This window comes from Lycorma delicatula, chromosome 10, assembly GCF_047948215.1.
Source record: "Lycorma delicatula isolate Av1 chromosome 10, ASM4794821v1, whole genome shotgun sequence".
In the NCBI taxonomy this organism is placed as follows: Eukaryota; Metazoa; Arthropoda; class Insecta; order Hemiptera; family Fulgoridae; genus Lycorma; species Lycorma delicatula.
This window is the reverse complement of record NC_134464.1, coordinates 5,349,548-5,375,282: the sequence shown is the minus strand read 5'-3', so window position 1 is coordinate 5,375,282 and position 25,735 is coordinate 5,349,548. Positions and strand designations below refer to the sequence as shown.

At 38.7% G+C, this 25,735-nt stretch overlaps 2 protein-coding genes across 2 annotated transcripts in view; both read right to left on the bottom strand.

The window, feature by feature from the left end:
- Nucleotides 1-1,001: 1,001 nt before the first annotated feature.
- LOC142331196 (methylcytosine dioxygenase TET-like) lies at nucleotides 1,002-1,471 on the bottom strand. The gene has a single exon (XM_075376933.1). It carries the CDS (start codon nucleotides 1,465-1,467, stop codon nucleotides 1,075-1,077), a length of 393 nt encoding a protein of 130 aa, XP_075233048.1. The 5' UTR covers nucleotides 1,468-1,471; the 3' UTR covers nucleotides 1,002-1,074.
- A 389-nt stretch (nucleotides 1,472-1,860) lies between these two features.
- LOC142331648 (uncharacterized) overlaps nucleotides 1,861-25,735 on the bottom strand; it is a 46,533-nt gene continuing 22,658 nt past the window's right edge. The window contains exons 5-7 of the mRNA XM_075377671.1: nucleotides 18,143-19,962; nucleotides 14,772-14,906; nucleotides 1,861-1,968 (exon numbers count right to left, since the gene is read on the bottom strand). Of these exons, the coding sequence (XP_075233786.1) occupies nucleotides 1,861-1,968; nucleotides 14,772-14,906; nucleotides 18,143-19,962 (2,063 nt within the window). The remainder of the gene's footprint in view (nucleotides 1,969-14,771; nucleotides 14,907-18,142; nucleotides 19,963-25,735) is intronic.

The following is a 25,735-nucleotide window of genomic DNA, read 5'->3' as shown; positions in this document are numbered from 1 at the left end:
AAAATTAAAAACGGTTACAAAACACTTTAAATTTAAGGACATTGTAAACATTTTAAAAATACAATCGCTGGGAAAAATTTGTTCTTTTCTTTAAAGTGTAAAAAGTATTAAACGGGTTGACTTAAAAAATATATGGTTGTTTGTAAGATTTAATTTCTTTTATTCTAATACATTTTACATAAATATATATGTATTATTTTATTTGTATTTCTAAATTTTATTGCTTCAACCTGTTAATTTAGACTTTTTATTAAATTGGACTCATTTGAATCAATCATTCAAAGGTTTCAACAGTTTTAAGGTAAAATAATCGAGAAAAACATAAAAGTAACGCCATGGTGAAAACCATATGGCCAATTATGTAAATAAAAACTGAGACTTTTATTGATTCACATATTACTTTTCTTTGCCTCATGATGAATCTAATAAATAATTTTTTCTTTTGCTCTTAAACCTCGTTTATTTTGGTATCATTTGAAAAATTTGAGACAGATTATGTTAGCATAATTATATTTTTAAGTTTTATAATACATGTTAATATTTGTTTTTTTATATTTTATTTCATAATAGTCCAAAACACCAGATTACACTTGTCTATCAGTTTTCTAAATAAAGATTATTTTTTTTAGGTAATAAGTCCAAAAAGATTCAAATCTTAATAATATTATAAAATATGAATGTAAAAAGATGGAATTAAGAGAAAATATATTCTTTTCTCATAACAGTAATATTTTAGATCAAGTAGCAAAACTGAGTGTACAATGTACATAAACTATACAATGTATGAATATACAATGTTCATAGATAATTATTTGAAACTGAATCAGGTAATCTGTAGAATATTTAACATGTTCTCCGACTACCTAATACACAGCTATACAGGTGAACCACTGCTCACTGAAATAGATGAGGGTGAAATGTTTATTAACTGGGATAAACTTATCACAAAATAAAAAATCTTTTGAAAAATTAGAATACGGTGTGAATAATATTTTTGAGTTTTAATTATGATGATTGTTATAACAAACAGAATTAATGCCAACATGAATGATAACAAAAAAAAAATTAATAAATCTAACTAACAGCACCTCCTTCTTGGTATGGTCCAGTAACCATGCAAGGATGCATCGGAAAAAGTGTTGTCCACGTTGTAGTAGTATAAGTAGGAGAACGCATTAAAATCTGTGAAGAATGTGTTTGTGAGCGTTCTAATGAAGGTGATGGCGGTGGATTTCCGTTTGAGCCGGATGTCGTTGTAACACCAAGTTTTCTTAATCTCATTTTTTCTTCCCATTCTTCCCAGCCGTGTTTTGGTCTATTTAAATTTCGATGTTGATAAAATACAAGACTTATTCTTGTTGGGTGTAATCTGTTAGGTCTTCTTAATGCGGTTGTTGCATGCAATTCATGTTTTGCACATTCAAATAACACAGAGCCGTGACCTAACGCGATAGCAACACCACCCATTTGGGAATCCTATAAAGAAAAAACTTTATAATTATTTATTCACCAAAAGCATGAAACATGAGAAAAAAAATTGAAATAATCTAGGAGGGAGGGTAAAGAAACTGGCTGTTGAAATCACATTTATAGATCTTCATAAGTTATTTGAAAATGAGGAATGTAAAATTTTAAGAAAAACTGTTTGAAATAGAAATTTGTAATTACACATGAAAAAAAAAAATTATCCACTATGGAAGTGAGTAAAAGATGGTTATACTTAACTACACTGTTTTTTAATATGCATGTTGAAAAACCAATAAACAAATTAAAGGAAATATTTAAGACCATAGTGATCCAAGGAAAGGTTTTCGACAAAGGTTTCGAATGGTTTGAAATTAAGTCGGAGATGTTCAAACATTATACTGGGAGGCCCAAGATAAATCGAACTAGACTCGGGAGAGAGAAGAAACCGAAAAGCGTTAGTGTTTTTGATGTAGCAACAAGCAATAACATTTCAGCATAAATCTAACAACATTAAAAGTAAAAATTATAAAAAATAATAATTATAAAATTAAAATTTAATAATATTAAATATAACGTAAATTAAATAACACTAAATTTAATTAACATTTCAAGATAAACCAAACTGATCATGGGAGAGGAGAAACCAAAATGTATTAGTGTATTTGACATGGGAACAAGCAATAACATTTCAAATGGCATGTAGTAAGCTGTGATACACACTGACCTTGAATGGCAAGAGGGGAAAATCACAGCAGGGGGAACACAAACTGTATCTGAGAAGGAATGTAGTTGGCGCACACACGAATATGCTGCTGATGAAGGATGCCAGAATATACATTATCAAGGAATGTTATACACAGGACAGGCAGATCAATCAAAGGAGTGCAAGAAAAATTCCAGGCAGAGTTCAACAGTGATTCACCTGTCAAGTCATTCATATATGAGCTCATAAAGATATTTGAATGAACTGGATTTGTGCTTGGTAAGAAGCATCAATATCCACCTGTGAAAAGGGCAGAGACGCAGAAGGAGAATATTCGGCAGCAGATGTTGCAGAGCCCCACTAAGTCCACAAGGCAACTGTGGCAACCTACAGACCATGATAAACGTGTACATTATTGCATATGGCTACTGCATGAAATCAAATATAGTTTACTTGATCCAAATCTCTATTTGCAAAATTCACAATACTAGTCTGTTGAAAATCCACAACAAATATTCAAGCAAACGCTGCATGATGTAAAGATTGCACTATAGGGTGCTGTGTTAGGGATGAAAATCATTAGACCTATTTTCTTCAGAGGCACAGTGATCTCAGCATGTTACATTAACAACATCTTCCAGCCCTTTGTAAAGCAACTAATGCCAGATGACTGGCATTTTGCATATTACCAGCAGGATGGCAGGACAGCACACAAAGCACACACTTCCTTGGAAGCAGTGCACTCATTTTCACACATGACAGGACTGTCTCAAAGGATCTGTGGCTTCCACGGTCACCTGATCTTTTCAATTGTGATTTTTATTTGTGGGGCAACCTGAAGAGAAAAGTTTATCAGAGCAATCCACGAACTACTGACACACTACAACAAAATATACGCAATGCCACTACCAACATTCATTGGGGTGAGTTACAGCAAGTCGCAGTGAACCTGATTTATTAGGGCAAACTGTGCCTGGACCATGACAGTCAACATTTCCAGCAGTGCCTGTAGAGATGAAGTAACCGATGTAAGTAGGTTTTTGTCTTTCATTTACTTGTATAATATCGCCTTACAGTTTATGTGTTCTTCACTTGCTTTGGGTTCAGTTTATTTTGGACCGATCGTTATAATGTTTAGTATGGGCAAGGGTTTCATTAAGGAAGCCTCAGCCAGTTCACAGGTGGTTGTTTTACATAGGAGTAAAGGTATTCTGCTGATCAAGGGATTATGGACAAAATAGAGATATGCACTCCATGAAGGTTTCTACGGATAAATCTCAGAGGAAAACATGGATATTCTTTCATGTTTTATAACTATTGACTCTTTCCTCCCTGTTGTTAGTTTGTGAGTTTAGATTACTTACTGCTTGATCCACATTAAGGATTTGGAACCTTTAAAGTTACTGGATCCTAAATATTTATGAGGTTTAAAGGGGGATAACTCTACTTACTGATCTATCTAGGAATCTTTTTCCATCTTCAATGATTGTAAAAAAAATCCAGCTTAAGGCTCTGGAATCCCCCAAATTTCTCCTAATTTATACATTTATAAGAACTAAAAGTATCCAAGAAGAGAAAATAAAAACTCATGAATTGAATAAAAGATTCACAGACAATATTATTATTTTAAAATAGTTAGAAGCAATATTGAATGAACTAGATCGATTGATAGGTGTATGATTAAATTTTAATATAAATAAAAACAAAAGTAATGAAATATGACAATAGATTTAAATAGATTATATTAAATTAAATATTAAGGTAGCAGGAAGTAACATAACAATAACAATAAGAGGTTAGAATGGAGTTCCATGGTGATTAGGCGTGTTTCTTTTAACTCCTTGCTAGTGTTCGTTTTTACGTTCTTTTGGTGTACTGTGCTTGTTTTTGTTTGTTATTGTTTTTTGCTGGATTGATTTGAGTTCAGTTTTCTGCTTTTGTTCCCGTTTTTATTGTTTTATTAATTTAATTAAACTTTGTTTACATCTGAGTTGTTTACCATAGCATGTTAACAGTGACTATTTCTGTTTCTGATCTTTATATTTTGTTCTGTTGGGTGTTATTTATTATTTACTTATATTTATAATAGATTATATTATACTTATATATACATTTTCTGGTGTTTTACACCAACTTTAGTTGGTAAAACTATATATTTGCATAGTTTGTTTCCAACAACTGTTTGTTATTTCTTTATTGTTGGTGTTGGAGGATTATCCTGTTCGTTTCTTCTGATGTCCGATTTTGAGGATCCGAAAAGTGAAGAGGACTGCCGTCCAGTTTTGAGGGGAGCGGGGAGGCCGTTGCGGGGTTGTAGACCTCACAAATGTTCTTCTGGTGACTCTGAGTCTGGTCTCTTAGTGAGAGGCACTGGTTTACCTTCTAGGAAGGGTCACCGCTCGAGCCTGTTGAAGGTGGTATCGGAGGATACCAGTCGGAAGACGCGTTGTAAGCGGAAGGAAGATAGGGTTACTCATTTGGAAACCCGCCGGATTGCTGTAGCAGAGTACGCTGGTTCAGACTCTTCTTCGGGGGATGACAGTCCCGATCTCACGGACCGTTGTGTAGTTGAAATGGAAGAGTGTTTTGTGGTGGGAGGCAAATCTAGCCTTAATCGACAGAAATCACTGTCTCCCCCGGCAACGTCCTCGCCTGCCATCAAGCGGAGATCGTGTCCGGATGATGGTAGTTCTATGACTTTGACTGCTGAGTCCGGTGGTGATTCTGGTCCTGATCTCCAGAACTGTGGGTCCCAGGAGGTGTGCCCGGAGCTGCTAACCACGGGATTTGCAACTGTCCTGGAAGATCTGTGTTCCCGAGCTGAGCTGTTGGATTCTCCCGTCAAACCGTGTTCTGAAGTTAAGCAGGATGTTAAGTCGACGTCTGCGGCCCTGGTTGGCTTGGTGCAGCGGGTTAGGCTGATTATTTCAACTGGTTGGCTGAATGAACTACCCCCGAAAGACCGAAGCGACCGCGCAGGCAGAGGGGTCTGAGAATCAGAGGTTATGTAGCGGTTGTAGAGCGAGAATAAGGCCAGGGTCTGATAAGGCCACCCAGACGCTCAAAAGAATAGGATCTGACGATATCATCAGGAAACTGGAGGAGGGCGTTGATGACGACCAGGTTCCTCTACTTGTTGCCCAACACTGGGGCGAGGAAGTTTTCAAGATGGTAAAAATGGCTGATACATCATTCACAGACAAGGAAGGACGAGACGTTGTATTAATACATGATTTGCGACCGATTTCAGCTAAGCGGACGAGTAGGGCTTATCGGATATTGGTTGACAGTCGAGGGGCCAAGCATGTATTCGGTGGTGAGGAAATAGATGTGGGAGGTACTATCTATACGATAGTAGTGAACTCAGAGGATGTAGATGGGATGATAGCCGACTGCTTCAGGAGCATCAGGAAACTAAGAGATATGGGAGTGGAAGCTCCTTTTGTGTCCTCACACAAAAGGAGCAAAAGACTGGTAGAACTGGAGCCGTCTTGAAACGTTTGCTGGAGTGCGATGGCAGACAGGCTGGTAAGGAGCGGATGTTATACATCGATGAGTCTACTGGACAGCGGAAGGCTACTCGACAGGGTGAGCCGTCACGTACGATGTCGATCAGAGCTGAGGGGCGGAGCTTCACTGAACTGTTCAAATGTGTAAAGGAAGGAGTGGACAATAGCGTAACTGAAGTGCTGTCGGTTAGGAAAGGGAACGCCGATGAAGTACAAATACGTGTCAAGGCGAAACAGGCGAGTCTGTTAGAGCAGTCGATCAGGCAACATGTTGATGGGGTTGCGGTCAGAGAGGTCGGTCGACGAGCTCGCCCAGCATACTATTATATAAAATATTTAGAGCGTGACGCGACAGCTGCTGAGGTGGTCAAGTCGGTGGCGGTATATGCTGGCTGCATGGAGGCGGATTTGAGAGTTACATCCTTGCGGCCGGCTTACGGAGGATCGCAGAATGCCACGATAATCGTGCCTGGATTTGTAGCGCGTAGGTTATCCGATGTTCAGAGGTTACAGATAGGCTGGATTAATTGCAGAGTGTGCCGGAGGGAGGAAACATTGAGGTGTTTCAGGTGTGGAGAGAATGGCCATATGGCTGCGAAGTGCGGAGAGCTAGACCGGTCTAGACTATGTTTTAGATGTAATGGAGAGGGCCATAAGAGTGATGGATGTCGGCAGCGGCCAGTTAATACAGAGGTCAAAGGGAAACCACGTGTCGGAGGGGGAGCTGAGGGCTGGTGGGAAATCCGCATGTTAATGCGAACAGGAGTAGCAGGGCTATGGATGCCTACTGGGAAATAGCTGTCCGCCGGGGTTGCGGGATTATATTACTGAGTGAGCCGGATCGAAGAACAATCGTCGATGACAGATGGGTGGTGTCGGCTGATTCCGGTGCGGCTATACTGGTCTCCTGTGGTACAGCAGCAGTACATAATAAAGGCGCAGGACCCGGCTATGTATGGGTGGAACTGGCAAGGGTGGTGATGTTTAGTGTATATTCGTCACCTAACTCTGACTTTTTAGTTTATGCGAGAATGGTTGATGATTTGGTGGAGGAAATTGCCAGATGGAGGTTGAAAATCGTCGTGGTGGGCGAAGATTTTAATGTTAAGGTTCGGAGTTGGGGATCAGCTATCGATGATCGAAGAGGCAGACTTCTTGAGGACGCTATGGCTTCAGTGGACCTTCAGTGCGTCAATCGAATAGGCGAAATGACGTTCGAGAGAGGAGGAGTGGGGATTTCTGTCCCAGATCTGACATTTGTGAACATGAGAGGCTTGCAGAGGTTGTTGGGATGGGAAGTGTTGGGGGAGGAGACCCTCAGTGACCACAGGCTAATAACTTTTGAAATTGGCGATATTATCCAGGAAGAACGGGCAGGCACCAGGAGCGTGAGGTTTCATACAGGCAGTGTCGCACAGTTTAACCCACCGGGTTGGTCTAGTGGTTAACGCGTCTTCCCAAATCAGCTGATTTGGAAGTCGAGAGTTACAGCGTTCAAGTCCTAGTAAAGCCAGATATTTTTACATGGATTTGAATACTAGATCGTGGATACCGGTGTTCTTTGGTGGTTGGGTTTCAATTAACCACACATCTCAGGTACGGTCGAACTGAGAATGTACAAGACTACACTTCATTTACACTCATACATATCATCCTCATTCATCCTCTGAAGAATTATCTAAACGGTAGTTACCGGAGGCTAAACAGGAAAAAGAAAGAAAGAAAAGTGTCGCGCAGTTCAGGGCGGCTATTGAACTTGGCTGTAGCGAAGACACGGATTTGAATGAGCTGACAGACACAGTTTACAGGGTGGGAGTGAAAACGGGTGTAATTAAGGAAGTGACTGCAGGGCGTGCAGGGGTATATTGGTGGACTCCCGAACTCGCCGAATTGAGAAGAAGATGTGTGGTGAGTAGGCGCTGCCTCAAGCGAACGCAGAGGCGGGGTGAGAACATCGAAGAGGAGCTCGGAAGGTTACGGCTTGCTAGACGGGAATTTCGTGGAGCAATTGCTGCGTCCAAAAAATGCAAGTGGTAGCAATTGTGTGATGCTGTGGAAATTGATCCGTGGGGTGATGCCTATCGTATCGTCACAAAAAAGTTTGGAAGACGGCTGCCACTCCTCACCGACGATGAGCTGAGGAAAGGCGTTGATGAACTGTTTCCGAAAGGAGTAGACTTTCAACGGGAGGAAACTGTGGTGGAATCAATGGTTCCATTCTCGCTGCAAGACCTGAGTGAGGCGACTAAGTTGATTAAAGGCGGCAAGAGTCCTGGGCCGGATGGAATCCCCCCGGAGGTCGTAAAAATTGTGGCTGAGACAGTGCCTGATGTGGTATTGCGTGCAATGAATATGATATTGGAGATGGAATGGATACCTGAACGGTGGAGAGGTGCAAGGTTAGTGATGCTAAGGAAGACTGCTGGTCCTACGGGGGCACAGGTTTCGTTTCGACCACTTTGTTTATTGAATTGCTTTGCGAAGTTGTTTGAAAGACTTGTTCTTCGAAGACTCAACGACGGCGTAGAGATGGCAGGGGGACTTCATGAGGACCAATTTGGTTTCCGGCCTGGACGCTCAGCAATTGATGCGATCGGTCGAGTGATGAATGTTATTCGATCAGCTTCAGAGGGTACACGGAGGTCGAGAGAGATAGGAGCGGTCATGCTGTTAGATATACGCAATGCGTTTAATGAGCTGCCATGGGAAGTTATATTTCGTGAACTAAAAGTAAGACGAATTCCGGCATACCTGCGAAGGGTGTTGCACGAATATTTCAAGGACAGATTCGTGGTGGGGAGTCGGAAGGTGGTGAAACGAAATTTCCGGTGGAGAGGGGTGTCCCTCAGGGTTCGGTGTTGGGTCCGGCCTTGTGGACCATTGCTTTCGATAATGTTCTAAGGCAGCGCTATCCGGCGGTCGTCACCCCGGTGGCGTTTGCTGATGATTTGGCACTTGTAATTGTGCACAAAACGGAAGAAGAACTGATGGTGGCCGGTGAAGAAGCGGCTGATGTGGTTAAGAGGTGGCTAATAGCTCATGGTCTGCGGCTCGCTGAAGACAAAGCGAAAGTGGTTGTTATGGCTGGAAGACGCAGACTGCATCCATTGCGTTTTAGAGTGGGACACACGATAGTCCATCCTAGTCCAGCCGCGAAGTATTTAGGTGTGTGGCTGGACAAGAACCCATCCTTTACTATATGCGGAAAGAAAGGTTCCAAGATTCTCGGGTCACTAAAACCAGGGATCATGGCATTGTACTGGAGGTCGTTAATGAGCAGCAGGCAAGACAATTGCTGGAGGCCGATGTTCTGGCCAAGAACGGGCTGAAGGCTCAGCTGTTAGCCGAGCGTAAGCCACAGATATTGGTTTATGATATGCCGAGGGCAACGCGGGTAGAGGAGCCCGAAATCCTCAAAGCGATCCACGGCCAAAATCCTGTGTTGGATATGGCCGTCGAGGACTTCCTTAGGGAAACTAAGGTGATTCGGCAGTTGGGGAGGAAGGAATCCCTGAAGAGTCACTGGGTTCTCGAGACTTCGCCAAAGATCCGGCAGGTCTTAGTGGCCGGTGGAAGATTGTTCTTTGGGTGGACGGCCTGTAGGGTTGTCGACCATATTCAGGTAGCCCGGTAGTTTAAATGTCAGGGCTTTGGGCACACCGCTCTCCGATGCAGAGCACAGAAGGAGATGTGTGGCCACTGTGCCGCTCCGGGGCACAGGGCAACCAACTGCCCTGCTAAGTCGTCGCCACCGAAGTGTGCCGCCTGCTGGCAGATGAACGGTAGTAATACTGGACACCGGGTAGGAAGTAGGCAATGTAAGGCGTACGATAAAGCCCGGGCGAGATCTGTTAACAACACAGCTTATGGCGACGCCTGAACGGTCAGAAGCCCTTGGGGACATCTTTCACCAGTTTGAACTCCTGCGCCTGGGGCAGATTAATCTGCATCATACCCGGGCGGCCACGAGTGAGGCCATGAGGCTCCTTGAGGAGTACAACCTCGAGGTCCTTTTGGTCCAGGAGCCGTACGCGGTTGCGGATAGGGTGGTCGGCTTCCACGGGGTGAAAGTTATTAATACTCGTAGCGGACGGCCGCTCTCTGCGGTCGTGGTGAGCTCTGACTCTTTGGGTGTCTTCTGGATGCCTCAGTGGTCTGATGAGCAATTCACCGTCGTGCGGATCACGAGAGGTACGCTCGATGTCGTACTTGTGTCGGGATACTTCCAGCTTGGATGGAGTATCGATGACTTGCTGGCAAAGTTGGGGAGGATTCTGGACGGTCTCCCGGGCACCAGAGTGTTGGTTGGGCTGGACGCAAACGCCAAGTCTACCGCCTGGGGTTCACCACTCACAGACCCCAGAGGCGCTGGTCTCGAACAGTTCGCAGAAGCCAGGAACCTCTACCTGATTAATGATGCGGAGCAGCCGCCAACTTTCTCCAGCGAACTGGGAGAGAGTTATATAGACGTCACTTTGGTGACGGGTGACTTGCTTCGGAAGACAGGTGGATGGACTGTCTAGCCCGAGGCCAGTGTGAGCGATCATAGGCTTATAACCTATGATATTGCTTACGGAGGCGGTCCTAGGGCATCGAATCCAGGTCGCTACAACCGAAGGGGCCTGGATCAACGCAGGCTGAGGCGTGTGTGCGATGCTGCCCTGCAGGGATTGCAGTGGCGCAATCCCTGTAGGGAGGAGGTGGAATTGATGGCGGAGCTAATCGGCCGGGCCATCAAGACTGGCTGTGACGAGGTCCTACGGCGGCCTAGGCCAATGGACGGACCAGTTATAAGCAGCCAGTCCGCTGATCTGAGCGTGCCTGGAGCCGTCATGACCTCATTTTCCGGGGGGTCGTCTGTGGAAGGCAGACGGAGGCCCGGCAAGAAATGGTGGTCCTCTGACCTTAGCGTGCTGCGCGCAAGAGTGAGGTCCGCGCGGATAAGGTTCCAGCGCTGCCCCCTATCGGGGAATATCGTTAACCACGTGCGCGCTGAGCGTCTTCGGACGGCGTGCCCGTAACACATATGTTCACGCCATCAAGGAAGCCAAACTCAAGTTTTGGAAAGACTCCATGCGCGAGTTGCAACGCGATCCCTGGAAGTTTGCAAAGACTTGTTACAAGCCAAAGCCATTGCACGTGTTGCCCAGAGTCCGGTGCGGGTTAGGTGGTCGTGACCACACTTTAACATCTGTGGCGACTTACCGGGCGTTCCTGGATACTCTGTTTCCAGATGCTCCGGAGGGTGAAGCGGAAATCGGCGTTAGGGCGGGTGAAACACCATTCCCTGGCGTTCGGACCGTGGAACCCGATGATATAGACCGAGTGGTTTCTCGAATGGCACTGAAGAAGGCACCGGGGATTGATCAACTTGACCCGATATTTTTTACCATCTACTGCCTGTCATAAGAGAACCGCTTGGCAGACTGTTCACGGGATGCCTAAGCTGGGGCTGCTTTCCGGCTTGCTGGAAGGTGGCCTTGGTAAGGGTACTCCTGAAACCTGGAAAGGATCCTGGTGAGGTCGGCAGTTATCGACCCATCAGCCTCTTGCCGGTTCTCGGCAAGTTGCTTGAAAGGCTGGTTGTGGTACGGCTCGAGGAAGGCATTGATATGAGCTGTATTCTAAATCGAGGCCAATATGGCTTCATGAAAGGGGTTGGCACCGAGGATTGCATCTTAAATGCTCTTACCGAGGTGGAAAGCGCCAACTGCAAATATGTTTTGGCTATTTTTATTGATATAGAGGCAGCATTTCCTTCCTTGTGTTGGAGTTCTGTCCTCTATGCTTTGGAACGCCGCAATGTTCCCAGATCCCTGCAGGCCGTGGTAAGAGACTATTTGTCTAACCGTACGGCACTGTTTAAAGATGCGCACCTAGTTGTGGAAAAATCCGTCACCAGGGGAAGCCCGCAGGGTTCCGTTCTCGGTCCCCTGCTGTGGAACCTGGTGTTTGATGGATTTCTGGGGTTGACATTCCCAGAAGGGGTCACGGCCCAGGCTTTCGCCGATGACTGTCTCCTTTTAGTTCGTGGTAATTCACGACCGCAGCTGGAAAGTAGAGCGCAGGCGGCTTTGTCAAACGCCGAGGGCTGGATGGACATGCAAAATTTAAAGATTTCTGTGCCCAAGACGAAGTTTGTGCTTCTGAAGGGTGCAGACAAATTATCATGCAGTCGAAACCCCCACATTAAATATAAAGGCTGTGTAATCAGCCGAGTAAGGGTTCATAAGTACCTAGGTGTTTTGTTTGATGATAAGTTGCTTTTTAGCAACCACATTAAGCAAGTTGTGGCGGATGCTGTCTCTGTGATGCACAAACTTAGAAGGATTGCTCGGAAAGACTACGTACGGGCTGTCGGGTCGCCAAATGTACTTGGTGTACCGAGGTGTCTTCGAGAGTATGATCGCATACGCGGCGCCAGTCTGGGCGCACAGGTTTGATAGAAATAGAGCACTGCTTCAAAATTTAAGGAGTGCCCAGCGCAGAGCCTTAATAGTATGCACTGGTGTTTTTAAAATAACCTCCTACGAGGCTACCACCGTATTGGGAAAGGCTCTCCCAATCGATTTAGTGGTGAAAGTTCGAGCAGCCATGTGGAAGTTGCGAAGAGGTCGGGAAACCGAGGTATTTGGGATGCGGTTTCGAGCCGGGCTAGAACCGGAGCGGAACGACTATTACAATGCACCGGGTTCAAATTTTGTTCAGTTGCCCATTTCCCGCCTGCGGAAGAGGCTATGGAGCCTCGCGATGGATGCATGGCAGCATGAATGGCACACCACGAATAAGGGAAGATCCCTGTATAGATTTATACAGGATCTGGGGGGATGGTATGCCTCGAATTCATTTTTAAGGGCGTCGGGTGCCCAAGTGCTCACCAACCATGTGAATTTGATGCAATATCTGTTCAGGTTTCGCCTAGCGGCTGATGAGTTGTGTGTCTGCGGGGAGGTCCAGTCGAACAAACATTTGATGTTTGACTGCCCTGCTCTTGGGGGGGGCCAGAGACCGGGCCACCCTGGAACTTAGAGGTCAGAGGGGGAAAACTGGCCGCTCATAAACGGCGAGTCGATGTGGCGAGAGCCGCATTGTCGGACCGTGTGGGGGTTCCTCGATGAGGTTGCGATGTTCAACCGTCATTGTTCGATTTTAAATTTAAATGGGATTTATTGATTCCTATAGCGGAGCTGTGGGAAGTCCTTATCCGAAATAATGGCTGGCCACCAGCCAGTAAAAGCTCCAAGCGCTTTAAATGGTGGACAGGCACTAGCTGGCTGACAGCGACCGAGGCGTGGCGGTTTAAATTACCGTCTTATTGTATGACTATATAGTTTTAATTGTAACAAGGGGTGCGCCTCCCCGATTTAGTTTTAATGTGGACAAGTGGTAGGGACACTTAAGCGGGTGCTGTACGGCACCCTGCTTAACCGCTCATGCTAGTTAGGAGCTCATTAGAAGCATTTAGGATACGAGGTCGCAAATCTGTTTTTGAGGCACAGTAGCCGTTTTTTGGCACGGACATTTGGTCTATGCTCTAGGGCGACCGAATGAGGTGGTGGCGGGAGAGATGCCAGCTAATCAATATACATGTTGAGGAGGCGGCGACGAAGGGCGAAAATGTGGTGAAGGCGCTGAGCAACATGATGAGAAATAAGGGCGGTCCTCAGACTGGTAAGAGGAAACTGTTGGCCAGTGTGTACTCTTCTGTGGTATTATATGGAGTTCCTGTATGGCTGGGAGCGTTGTCGAGGGCAAGGAACGTGAGGCGTTTGGTTATGCAACAACGTAGGCTGAACATACGTGTCGTTGCAGGGTATTGCAGGGAAAGGAGGCAATTGACGATCTCTACATGGCTTGGTGTGACAGATGGCGAGATTCAGACAAAGGAAGGTGGACCTATGGGCTCATACGAGACGTCAGGAACTGGGTGGAGCGAAAGCATGGTAATACAGGCTACGAATTCACCCAGTTCCTGTCTGGACATGGATGTTTTTGAGATTACCTGTACAGGATGGGCAGATGCCATACAAGTCGCTGTCACGATTGCGGCGGACTGGATACAGCAGAGCATGTATTTTTTTACCCTAGATGGCCCAACTTACGCGTAGTGCTCGAGGGTCAGGGTGTGGAGGGGGCCAACAATATAATCGAGGTAATGCTCAGCAATGGCAACAAGTGGGAGTGTGTCTCGACTACGATCGCATCAATGATACGAGAGAAGGCCAATGAAGAGCGGCGACGGCAGTTGATGCGAATTTATGGAGGCTTGGAGTTCGATGACGGGTGATCAAGGGAGGCCAGCTTCTGGGGTTGGGCGGCGGGGGCTCCTCGGTGTCGTCGCTCGTCGATCGCCCCCTGGGGTCGCCTTCCGGTCACACGGATTCGGTTAGTGGAGTGCCTGGGTGATCATGCAGGGGCTGTACATACCATATGGCTTAGATCCGGCCCCTGCATGGTAGAAGGGGAGGTTTTTTAGCAGGTGAGAGCCCCGCACTGCCGTCTGCCGTCAGTACGGGCCTGACGGCGGCTGGCAGAGCTTTTTCCTCCGCTACGGAAAGAAAAAAAAAAAAAAAGTAACAACAGAAAACTTAAGATATGGAATTAACTTTTTATTTCTTTATGCAATTAATTTATACCATCATATTAAGTTTGCTAATTATTGGAAGATGAAAAATAATAACAAAGAAAATTTTCATCTAGAAAAAACTTGTTTGAGATACAAATTTAGATCTAGCTATAAAAAAAGTTTACTGAAATATGACTTACTAGGAAAGTGTATAAAAGAATATGCCAAATTTTTAAAAAAATTTATTAAATCAAAATGAAGCAGCATATTTTCAGATTTATGGAAAAACTTAATGATTGAATATATTATAAAAGAAAACCAAATTACTGGTTCATTTAAGTAAATTACTATATTTGCTTGAAGAAGAAAGTACAGAATGAAAAAATTATTAACAAAAAGATGAACATTAAAAAAAATAAAAATTGAAGATGCATGTGTATGTAGAAATAAAAATATTACTACAGAGTCAAAAAAAGTATGTAATTACAAGAAAACATTCAAATAAAAGAAATTAATTACAACTTACCCTAAAGCATTCTTCGTTATCAATAAAGTCAGTTACCTCCCCGATAGGTTCAGCACGGGGTGGTTCTGGTACCACAGGGAAGAATGGTGTAGATCCATATAGATCCCATCTTGGCAACTGGAATCCTGACATCCCCTGTAATATTACAAATCAAAAATTTAGTTTTTCTTATTAAAATTATTTTATAATTGTATTCTAATAAACTTCTACATTCAAACTGACACCTTTTTAAATTTCATGTTTTCCACATTATTCTTAGAATTGCTGAGAGAAAAATGAATATATCGTATGAAGAAATGTTAAAGTTGATAGCAACTTTACAGTTGCTAACAACTTCTTGAATTTGGTACAAAGTAAATATCAACAACAACATTCAGGAAGATATTTAATATTTCATCAATAAAAGATTTTACAGTACATTGATCAGCTTTCATATTATCGGTCTCAAATCTGTTGTAATGTAATAACAACAGATTTGAGACAGATTTTAATCCTTCAGTGGTATTATTCCTACTATCCAACTGGAGTAATGTCCTAGTGGATTGTAGGAATATATACGCTAACAGCATGTAAAAACACATGAGGACATGACAACAGCTATAGTTTAAAATAGATTCTGAATCTACATTTACATTGTTCCTTTCAAAATAGTCTTCCTTAAGTTCAACACACTGTTCTCAGTGCTTGATCCACTTTTCAAACATGAAATCCAGGCCATCTTTCAAAAGCACTTTGCATTTCACCTCCACAATTTTTACGATCTCTATATTCATCTCAAATTTTTGCCCTTTCAGGTCATTCTTCACCATTAGGAACTGCCATAAGTCATATAGAGCTGTATCTGGACTGTGAAGTGAATGAGGAAACATTTTAATTTTTTTTATTAAAAAATTTGCTGCCCATAGTAGAGCAACATGGGGTGCGCATTACCATATGCAACAGAAGCTCTTTTAAGTTTTTCCAGGGGTTTTTTTTCTAAAGCGAGTCAGCATTATCTTCAGCACATTTATGTACCAGACATCATTTACAGACATCTCTATAGGTACCTGATGTCAGTAAATGAATCCTTCATGATCAAAGTAGATGATCATCATGACTTAACCATGCTCCATGCAGCTTAATTGATGTTCTTGAATGATCACAGCCACTTACTGAATGCAACAATCAGCTTGAAATTGTTACAGGAAGTAGACAACATATCTACTTGAATACATGATACTTGAATGCATGCAGGACTTCCACTTTCCACATTTTACATTTTCATGTGAAACTCAGCTTCATTACTTTTTGGACCACCCTTGTAAAATTGGTTTACATAGGTTCTACTTGTATATTTATTCCCATAAATTTTCATCCTTAGGTATTTAATTTTTATGAGTATATATGCTTTTTATAGAATAATTCTTATTAAATTATTTTTAATTTTCTTCTAACCTTTTTTTTATCTTATTACATTATATTTTGTGAGACTATCAATTTGTTACACACTTGATGAGATAATTAATAGATAAAAACATATTGTTCATTTTATTTTTAATGATATTCACAAAACATTTTATATATGTGATAAAAAAAAATTAAAAAACTACATTACATTACTTCTATCCCTAGAAAAAATTGTCAACTCCCTAAACAAAATTTGATAACATATTAACTTATAAAAATTATAAACAATTCACTTTCAAATTAATGGAACTATTATGAGGGCGAATCAAATATAAACCGCAATATTTGTTATAGTTGATGCACAGCTGATGGAGAGGGACGCCCCTCTCCATGGCTTCTCAGTGTTGTGCGTAGGGATCCCTGGGAGGATCCCACTCTTAGAAAGCCAGCTCACTACTTTTTTTTTTGTCAGTATCACAGTGTCAGAGCAGCAGATATTGTGCATTGCACAGTGTATTATTATTAAATTTCTCACGGCAGAGGGTGTGAAACCATCCAAAATTTTGAGAAGACCTCAGACACAGTTCGGGGACAATACACTTATACAGGCTCTAATGTATAACTGGCATAAGCAGTTTTTGGAAGGATGAGAACTAGTTGAAAATGAAGGTCACCAACATCACACAAGGACAAGTGCTACTGCTGAAAACGTTCTCACATTTCATCACCTTATCAAGGGCAATTAACAATTGCAGAGATTGCTTCTGAGATCGGAATAAGCTATGGTAGTGCTCAGACAATCATTACTGGTGATCTTGGATTTAAAAAAGTGACAGCATAATGGATCCCTCGTCTTCCCAGCGAAGGTCAGAAGCTCTATCGGCTAGATGTATGCCAGCAGTTGTTGAGTTGTTACCAAGCTGAATGAGAATTTTTTTTTCATCAAATCATGACCTGCGATGAAACTTGGGTGCACTATTACATCCCAGAATCAAAACGGCAAGTATGCAGTGGCGAAAAAAGGTTGAAACTGCACCCATTAAAGCCAAATCTTGACTGTCAGCTGGAAAGGCTACAGTATTTTTTGATTTCAAAGGAGTTTTTCATATTGATTTTCTCCAAGAACATCATACAGTGAATTCTGCATACTCTGCCAACTTTTAGATGTAGCAAAACTCGCATATCATCAAAAAAGACATCGATTTCCAATCCGAGGTGCCATTTTGCTTCACAACAATGCTCAGTCCCATACCGTGGCTCAAACTCAAGAAAAAATTGCATCCTTATTCTGGACTACAGAAATTTGAAGATGATGCTGCTGCTGAAGCGTTTGTGTGCAATTGGTTGATGTCATGCCCACCTTCATTTTACGATAGTGGGTTCAAAAAGCTACCTATATGCTGGGAAAAATGTGTTCAAAAAGAGGAAATTATGTAGAAAAATAATATTGTCAGTATATTGTCAGTAAAATTCCGGTTTATATTTGATTCACTATAGTACAAATGCCATTAACCGCAATGCTAACAGAAACTACACTGAAGAAGGTACTAATAATTAGCTTTATATGAATTTTGGAAGAATAGTTTCATTAATTTGAAAGCGAGTCATTTATACTTTTATATAATTTTAAAATTCTAATATCAAGTATATATACTTGACATTAGTTCAAGGTTAGGGGTCATAACCTTTCACTTAAAAAAAAAATTGATGAAATCAATCCAGTGGTTGCGGCTGGGGGATTCTGTCAAGTTTTTTGCCAATTATTTTAAATATATAAGATCATCTGAATAAATTTTTCGTTTTCAAATGGTGGTATAAAACCCCATAAATTAAACCAACAGATACAGAAATTTGCTAAGAAGTTGGCTGCAGAAATATGATATAATTGTCAATATTTATTTGACTTCCTGCCAGTAGTTTAAATTAGCCAACTGTTGAACAATTTACTGTTCTTTTAAATAAATAAATTATCAACTAAAACTAACCTGGTGGTAGCCATATGGTACACTGCCAGCATGATAACATTCTCTTTTTTGATAAAACTGATGATGAGGTGAATTAAAATCCATTCCATTAGCTGGTTGATGTGGTGGTGGTGGAGGGTACTGCGATGGATATTGATTTCTTGTATCAATATATGGTGGATGATTACTGCTGTTATCATGGTTCCACGTTTGATGATGATGATGGTGATGATGAAATGGTTTAGTTTCTGAGTAAGATGGATAAGATGAAGGTGTTGGTGGATAAGAAGGATGAGATGTAGGTGGTGGTGGTGGCAGCATAGGAGGTGTAGGAGGATATGTATTTTGATTATTATTACTGTTACTAGTTTGATAATCATTATTTGTTTGCCTTATATCCTCGATACCTGGCCATAAGTTTTCTTGTTTTATATTATTTGTTGATATTTCTGTTTTAATATTAGTTTGAGTGGATATTGTACCATATTCATTAAATTTATTATTATTATTACCTGATCTATTATTACTGACATCATTTGATGAAAACCATTTATTATCACTATTTGTATTGGTTTTATTATTACTGGAATCATTTAACACATTGTTTTTTATTCCTACATTATTGTTATTTTTATTTTGTATATTTTGTTGATGCTGTTGCCCATTGCTACACATTTTATCGACTGATAGATTATTTTGATTTAAATTCCAGTCTTTATTTATATTACATTTATTATCATTACTATTTATACTACATTGATCAAAATCTTTATTATTATTATTATTATTATTATTATTATTATTACACCTAGATGGTGTTATACATCTTTGACCAGTATCTAATGAATTTAAATCGGTATTAATACCTTGAGAAAATTTATTAGTTTCAAAATTTTTAGCATTTACATTGACACCAATCGATGTCGATGAAGGATTTGGATGATGATGATTATGATGGTGGTGTAGGTGATTATAATGTGATTCATTCTGATTATGATTATCATTTATTTTATTAACTTTTGATGGAAATGGCTTTAAAAAAGTTGAAGGAGCATTATCTCCCATTAAAGATTGCGAAGATGTTGAATTCGCATGATAACTTGACGAACGTGATAATGGTCTACCTTTTGGTACACGAAATGGTGATGGATATGATGTCTGTATCGCTGAATTTGATTGCGATGTTTGGTGATTATTAAAATCCCATGATTGTGTTTCTTGATGATTATATGTGTTATTATTATTATTATTATTATTATTATTATTATTATTATTATTGTTACTATTACTGTTACTGTTACTGTTACTATGTTCACTGTTTGTAGACCAATCTGACTGATTAGGTGATGATAAATTAGGTGTAGTGGATATTGCTGGACGATTTGTTTGAACTATACGTGATATATTATGTGCTGGTGGGCTTGATGGTATCGTATTCTGAGGACTCGGAGATGAAGAAAATGGACTATGTGGTGGCAAAGATGATGGTGATAATAAACTTGGATCTTCTGAAAATGGTTTATCAGTACCTTTATGTGATACTGATTTTGGGCGAACAAGAGAATTATCTTGATTCCAATTATGAGTTACACCGTTTCTATGATTATTAGACCATGGTGAATGAAACGTTCCATGAGGACTTTGAGTAGGGCTCACTTCTGATGGTATTCCAGCACTAGATTGTAAATCTGATGTTGATGTAGAACTGTTCATAGATGAAGGTGATTGGCTAACATTTGTCGTACTATCTGGAACAACTTTATCACCATTATTTCCCCCTCTACCAATCATTCCACCAACATGACAGTTTGAATTAGGATATTCTGATGAGGTCCAGCCATCTGAAAGGAAAAATTATGCATATTTTAGCCATTTAAAATAAAAATATTACTTTCCAGCCTTCTATGTAATTATAGAATAACATAATATAACATAAATACTTAACAAAATACTAATGTAAATAAATAAAAAATTTTACCCTCCATCTTAACGATGATAGTATTGGCTAAATTCCCTTGAATCTTGATTAAATAGGAATTTTTTGCTTTAGCATTTTTAAGGAATGCAATATTGTTCAAAATAAATATTGGTTTAAGAAGTACTCAGTTTCCAAATGATATGCACTCACATTTTAGGTCATTTATACCTGAATACAAATATTACCCACACATCACCCATATTACCCATAATATATATATATATATAATTAAATATATATATTTACATATATTTTTTTAATATATTAATTTTTATTAATAAATTAATATAATTTGTATAATGCAGAGGAATATGATTCCCAAAAGGATCGATTCTGGAAGAAAAAAATTTTATATTAATCCAATCAACCTAAGTACAGAATTAATAAATAAAATAAAATAGGATGAACCTAACTTATGCCATATTTCATGCAAGAGGTGCTTTCACAAATTAGTCATATCATCAGTTGCTACATATAATTTTTTTTTAAATCACTCAAATGAAATTACAAATTAAAATTGAAAATAAAAATCATCCTAACCTATAATTGAGATTTAAAATTTAAAGTTGGTAAAAGATTCTTTCCCAAATTAAAATCAAAATAGAAATAAAACTAACAATTTTTAAATTCAATTTTTTTAAATTTAAAATTTAAATTAATATTAAAATATATATATATATATATAAGTCATTTATTGAAATTAAATTAAAAGTTAAAACTAAAATCAATAATAAAAACAAAATAAAATAAATAATTTATACAAAATAGAAATCCATGTGGACTAGCTAGCCAATGTTATGTGACTGTACATAGTTGAAGTATTATGAATTATCAATGTCTTAAGAAGTGCTGCTATCTATAGCAGCTTTTATGATTGTGTCATCCTCATATGCTGTATGTAGGTTGGTAAAATTAAATTTACTTTTACATTTATAAATATATATAAAATCTTTCTAAAATGTCAAAAACCCTATTATTTGTATTAATATTGAATTTCTTAATTTCCAGTATTTTTAATTTTGTATGAATATCGGATATTGAATATGTTTTATTAATAAAATGGTCAGAAACATTAGAGAAACCCAATTTTATATTTTTATAATATCACAAGTGTTCATCAAATCTAGTTTTAAAAGATCTATTGGTTTTACTTATATAAATAAGGTCACAATCATTGAACTTTATTTTCTAAATACTACACAAATTGTGTAAACCATATGAAGCAGTACATATATTATTTTTTTATGCTTTATTAAATGGTTATTTGTCTGGTATGCAGGTTTAAATAAATTTTTATCATAAACCCTTGTTAAGTTTTCAACAGTATTTTCAGTATGTACATATTTTAAATATCCACTACCAATTTTTTGTGTGTTATGTATTGTTAATAAATATGTTTTATTGTTAATTTTTGACATTTGTTTTTTGTGAATATTATCTACTAAAGATTCATTATAAACATTATATTTAGCAATTTATTTTATAATATCTATCTATTTCTTTATTTAATTTATTATTATTATTTTCATTATACTAGGTGTAATTGATTGCTCTTATAACCATGTTCATATATGTATTAACTTTGTGTGACCATGGATGATTTGAATATCTATGTATGGTGGTTTTGTTGGTTGTGGGTTTCCTATGTACTGAAGTTATGAACTGATTATTTTTATCTTTATTACAGATTTCAATACCAACTTCTAAGTAATTTATTCTCCTATTTTTATCAATATTAAAAGTAAATTTCAATTCATTATGGTAAGAATTTAACTTGTACAAAATTATTAAATGTTAATTATATATAACAGGATTACAGACCATAAAAATACAACATCCAAAGTAAAATATCATGAATATAAGTAATGCTACAAACAATTTTACTTTCAAAACTTTGTAAAATAAATCTCCAATGACAATGGAAAGCCAAATTGGTAAGGTGTTTACTTGAGTATAAAAATTATCATCAAACTTAAAATAATTCTATTGGCAAATATTTATAATAAAATAATATTAACAATAAATAAAGGGGTCTTCATGACTGTATATTAATTTATTTTTTATTATGTTGATTTTTTTCATTTATGGGTATGCTTGGAGGGTACATGTTACTAACATCATAACTAACCATCCTGGTGTTATCCCCAATATTTAAGTCTTTTAATTTATTTAATAGTTCGTAACCATTCTTTATATTATATTTACAATCTAATTTCATTTTGATTCTAAGTATTTTATCTATTATTTTGGAGATGATGTAAGAAGGAGCGGTTGTGAAATTAATTAAAGGTCGCATAGGTATACCAGGTTTGGTAAATCTAGAGTGATATGTTAAATTATTATTGTAATCATAGGATTTGCTAGGAAATAGTGATTATGATAATTTGCAATTCGGGGATATACAAGAGAATTCAGATTCTTTTACTGATACTTGTCTTGATTTGATAAATTTAACGAATGTTAAAATATTAACAAATGTTGATAATAAGGAACAGTATATTTTAGGTAATGCATTTAAATTTAATCTGAATAATAATGATATGAATTATATAAAGAATATTTTAGTGGACTCTGAAATAAATATCAATAAAGTAAATCATAACAATAAAGCAATTTTATGAAATACCATTAGTAATAAAATATAAATATAAAAATGATATAAATATAAATATATAAATATAAATATAGTAATGATATCAAATATAAAAATTTTATTTACAAACCTGTTTTTAATTTAAAAAAAATAATATAAAATTTGAAAAATAAATTAAATAGCAATAATAGTATCATTTTAAAATCAGATAAATCACACACCTGTCATCATGTACTCTGAAAAGTATAAAAATTTAATGGAACAATATATAGAGAAAATAATTTTAAATAAATAAATAACCCTACCAAAAAATTTTTAAGAATAACTAAAACTCTAATAACAAAATACCAGAATATTTTTCATAATATTTAATAATTTAACATTAGTTAATATTTAATAATTTTGGACAAGTTAAATTCTTGCCATAATGAATTGAAATTTACTTTTGAAATTGATAAAAATAGAAGAATAAAAAATTACTTAAATGTAGGTATCGAAATCGATAATAAAAAAAAATCAATTCATAACTTCAGTATATAGGAAACCCACAACCAACAAAACCACCACACATAGATATTCAAATCCAGTGACCACTTTAGCGGTTACATCACCCCGGACAAAAAGACAAATTGCCGCCCCTTAAGAATATATATATATACTTTATAAATAAAGGTACATATTTTTTATTTAAAAAACAATCAAATCATTTTATTTAAATTTTAATATTTAGAAAGAGACATGTAATATTGGTAATCAAGCAGTACAAAACAGTAGAAATTAATTAAGAAATGTCTGTACCTAGCTACAAATTGTTAACCATATAATTTTTTTCTAAAAATTTGTATTGTTGCACAACCAATCAAAATGCCTTGTTGCAGGCTTGAACACGAATGTGGGGACTGCAGCCATTTTCTTGCATATGGCTGAACCCTTCGACAAAGTTTGTCATGGCGGCCTAATATATAAACTCGCTCACACGACGGTCCATAGCCGCCATTATGTCAAGCTAACAAGGTTTTACCTTGTGGGAAGACAGTTCGCAGTACGCATTGGGGGATCCTTATCAACTACCCGGGCGATAATCACCAGATTCCCCAGGGGGTAGTCCTTTCGCCGATTCTGTACACTGCATATAACAACTATATGCCGTTGTCGGAAGACGTCAACACCGCTTCATACACTGATAAAACGGTATATTACTACACATCCCGAAATATGGATTACGCGGTCGAGAGACGCAAACAGCAACTAGATTTAGTGGAGCCATGGCTTCATATGTGGAGAATTAGGGTCAACAGGGAAAAGTCCGTAGCCGTGTTATTCACATGCAAGCGACACGCTCCGACCAGAAGCTGGAAATCTCACGAGGAAAAAATACCCTTTGAGACAAAAGTTAAGTATCTGGGAGTGGTCCTGGATAATCGGCTTACCTTAGGGGAACATGTAAAATATGTGACCCAGAGGGCAAAGCCCGCCAGGGTTACAGCTAGTGCTTAATTGAGCCAGCCCCATTCCGCTGGCGACTAAGATACTCATATATTGACTCTACGTCTTGCCAATTCTGACATACGCTTACCCGACATGGGGGACTCTGTTGTGCTCCACGTTCCAGAAAAACCTGGAGGCCGTCCAAAACGGGGCGTTGCGAACGATTTTCGTTGTTTATCAGCAACACCACACTTCGCTACAATGCGGACAAAAAAAACCGTGATGGAAGTGGGCACAGGTGCGTGGACTGTTCGGGAGAGCGACCGTGTCCGAGCACAGCCATCTGAGGGATATCTGCCAAAAGGACCCTACACCGCAAGGTTGAGGAAAAGACCTCACACCATGTTAGATGAACCACCGTGAAAAGGCGTGACGAGGGTTTGTGTATGATAAACCAGACCAGGAGTCTCTACATCGGGAGAGCCAACAGGGAACTCACAGAAATGATTGCGGGCCTTTAAAAAAAAAATAAAAAAGAGGTCATTAAAAAGAGATGTTCACATAGAGTCTCATATTGTGCGTAAAGTTGTTACAGCTCATAAATGTATGGACATACGGTTTTTTTTTACCAAAATTAAAACAATTTTATTTATCCCATTTCAAAACTACAGAATTATAAAATATGATATAACACCCTAACTAGTGCTTAACAAATAATTAAAAATTTAGTTGTGTTATATTTTATTCAAATTAAATGTAAAGTAAATACAACAACCAATATTAATATAATCTACCCCATTATAATATTCTACAATAGTATAGATATAGACAATATCTAATGTCCTAAGGAGTGCTTAATAATAATTGAACATATGGTTTTGTTGTATTAAGCTCTACAGGTGTCCTCAATAGAAAATAGATAAGATGCTGCTATCTGGCTGGACCGTTTTCATTGTCTACAGTCAAGTTAGTGGAAGTCTTGAGTTAAAAAAACAAAATATCTTTTAAACTTTTTATTCAAAATCCATTGACTTGGTATTATGTTGATCCCAACCTAATTTAATATTCACTATTACTAACGGAAATATATCTTACCTGACTACTAGTAATATATCTGTTAACTACTAGTAGACCACTTAATTATTTAAAATGATAAATTAAATAAATTGTTAACTTTCAATTTTTATTGAAAACATCTGATTCTAAGCTCATACTATCCTAATTAATGTGTTTCAACATTATTAGCGATTTTTCTTTGTGCGCAAGTGGGAATGTTAAGAGCGATTTTGTTATGCTTCATAAAAAAGAAAAAAAAAATTAAATTTTATAAAAATTTAATATGTAGGTAGATTGAAACATGAGAGGTTTGTCATATTGTCCTTAACAAGGTTTGTATTATATGTTTCTTGCAATAAAGAACATACCTCATTTTTATGTCTGTTTCAGGTAAACCAGTACAATGATGGTATCCACACGATCCCCCAAACCCTTCTTAGACAAACATGTGTCTGAAAGCCTCCTCCAAATACTAGGGCCCCCACAGAAGGTAAATTCCTGTTTGACCAAAAGACTCTAGCACTGAAAGGGCTGAAGGGGCACTGAAGGGAAGCACTAT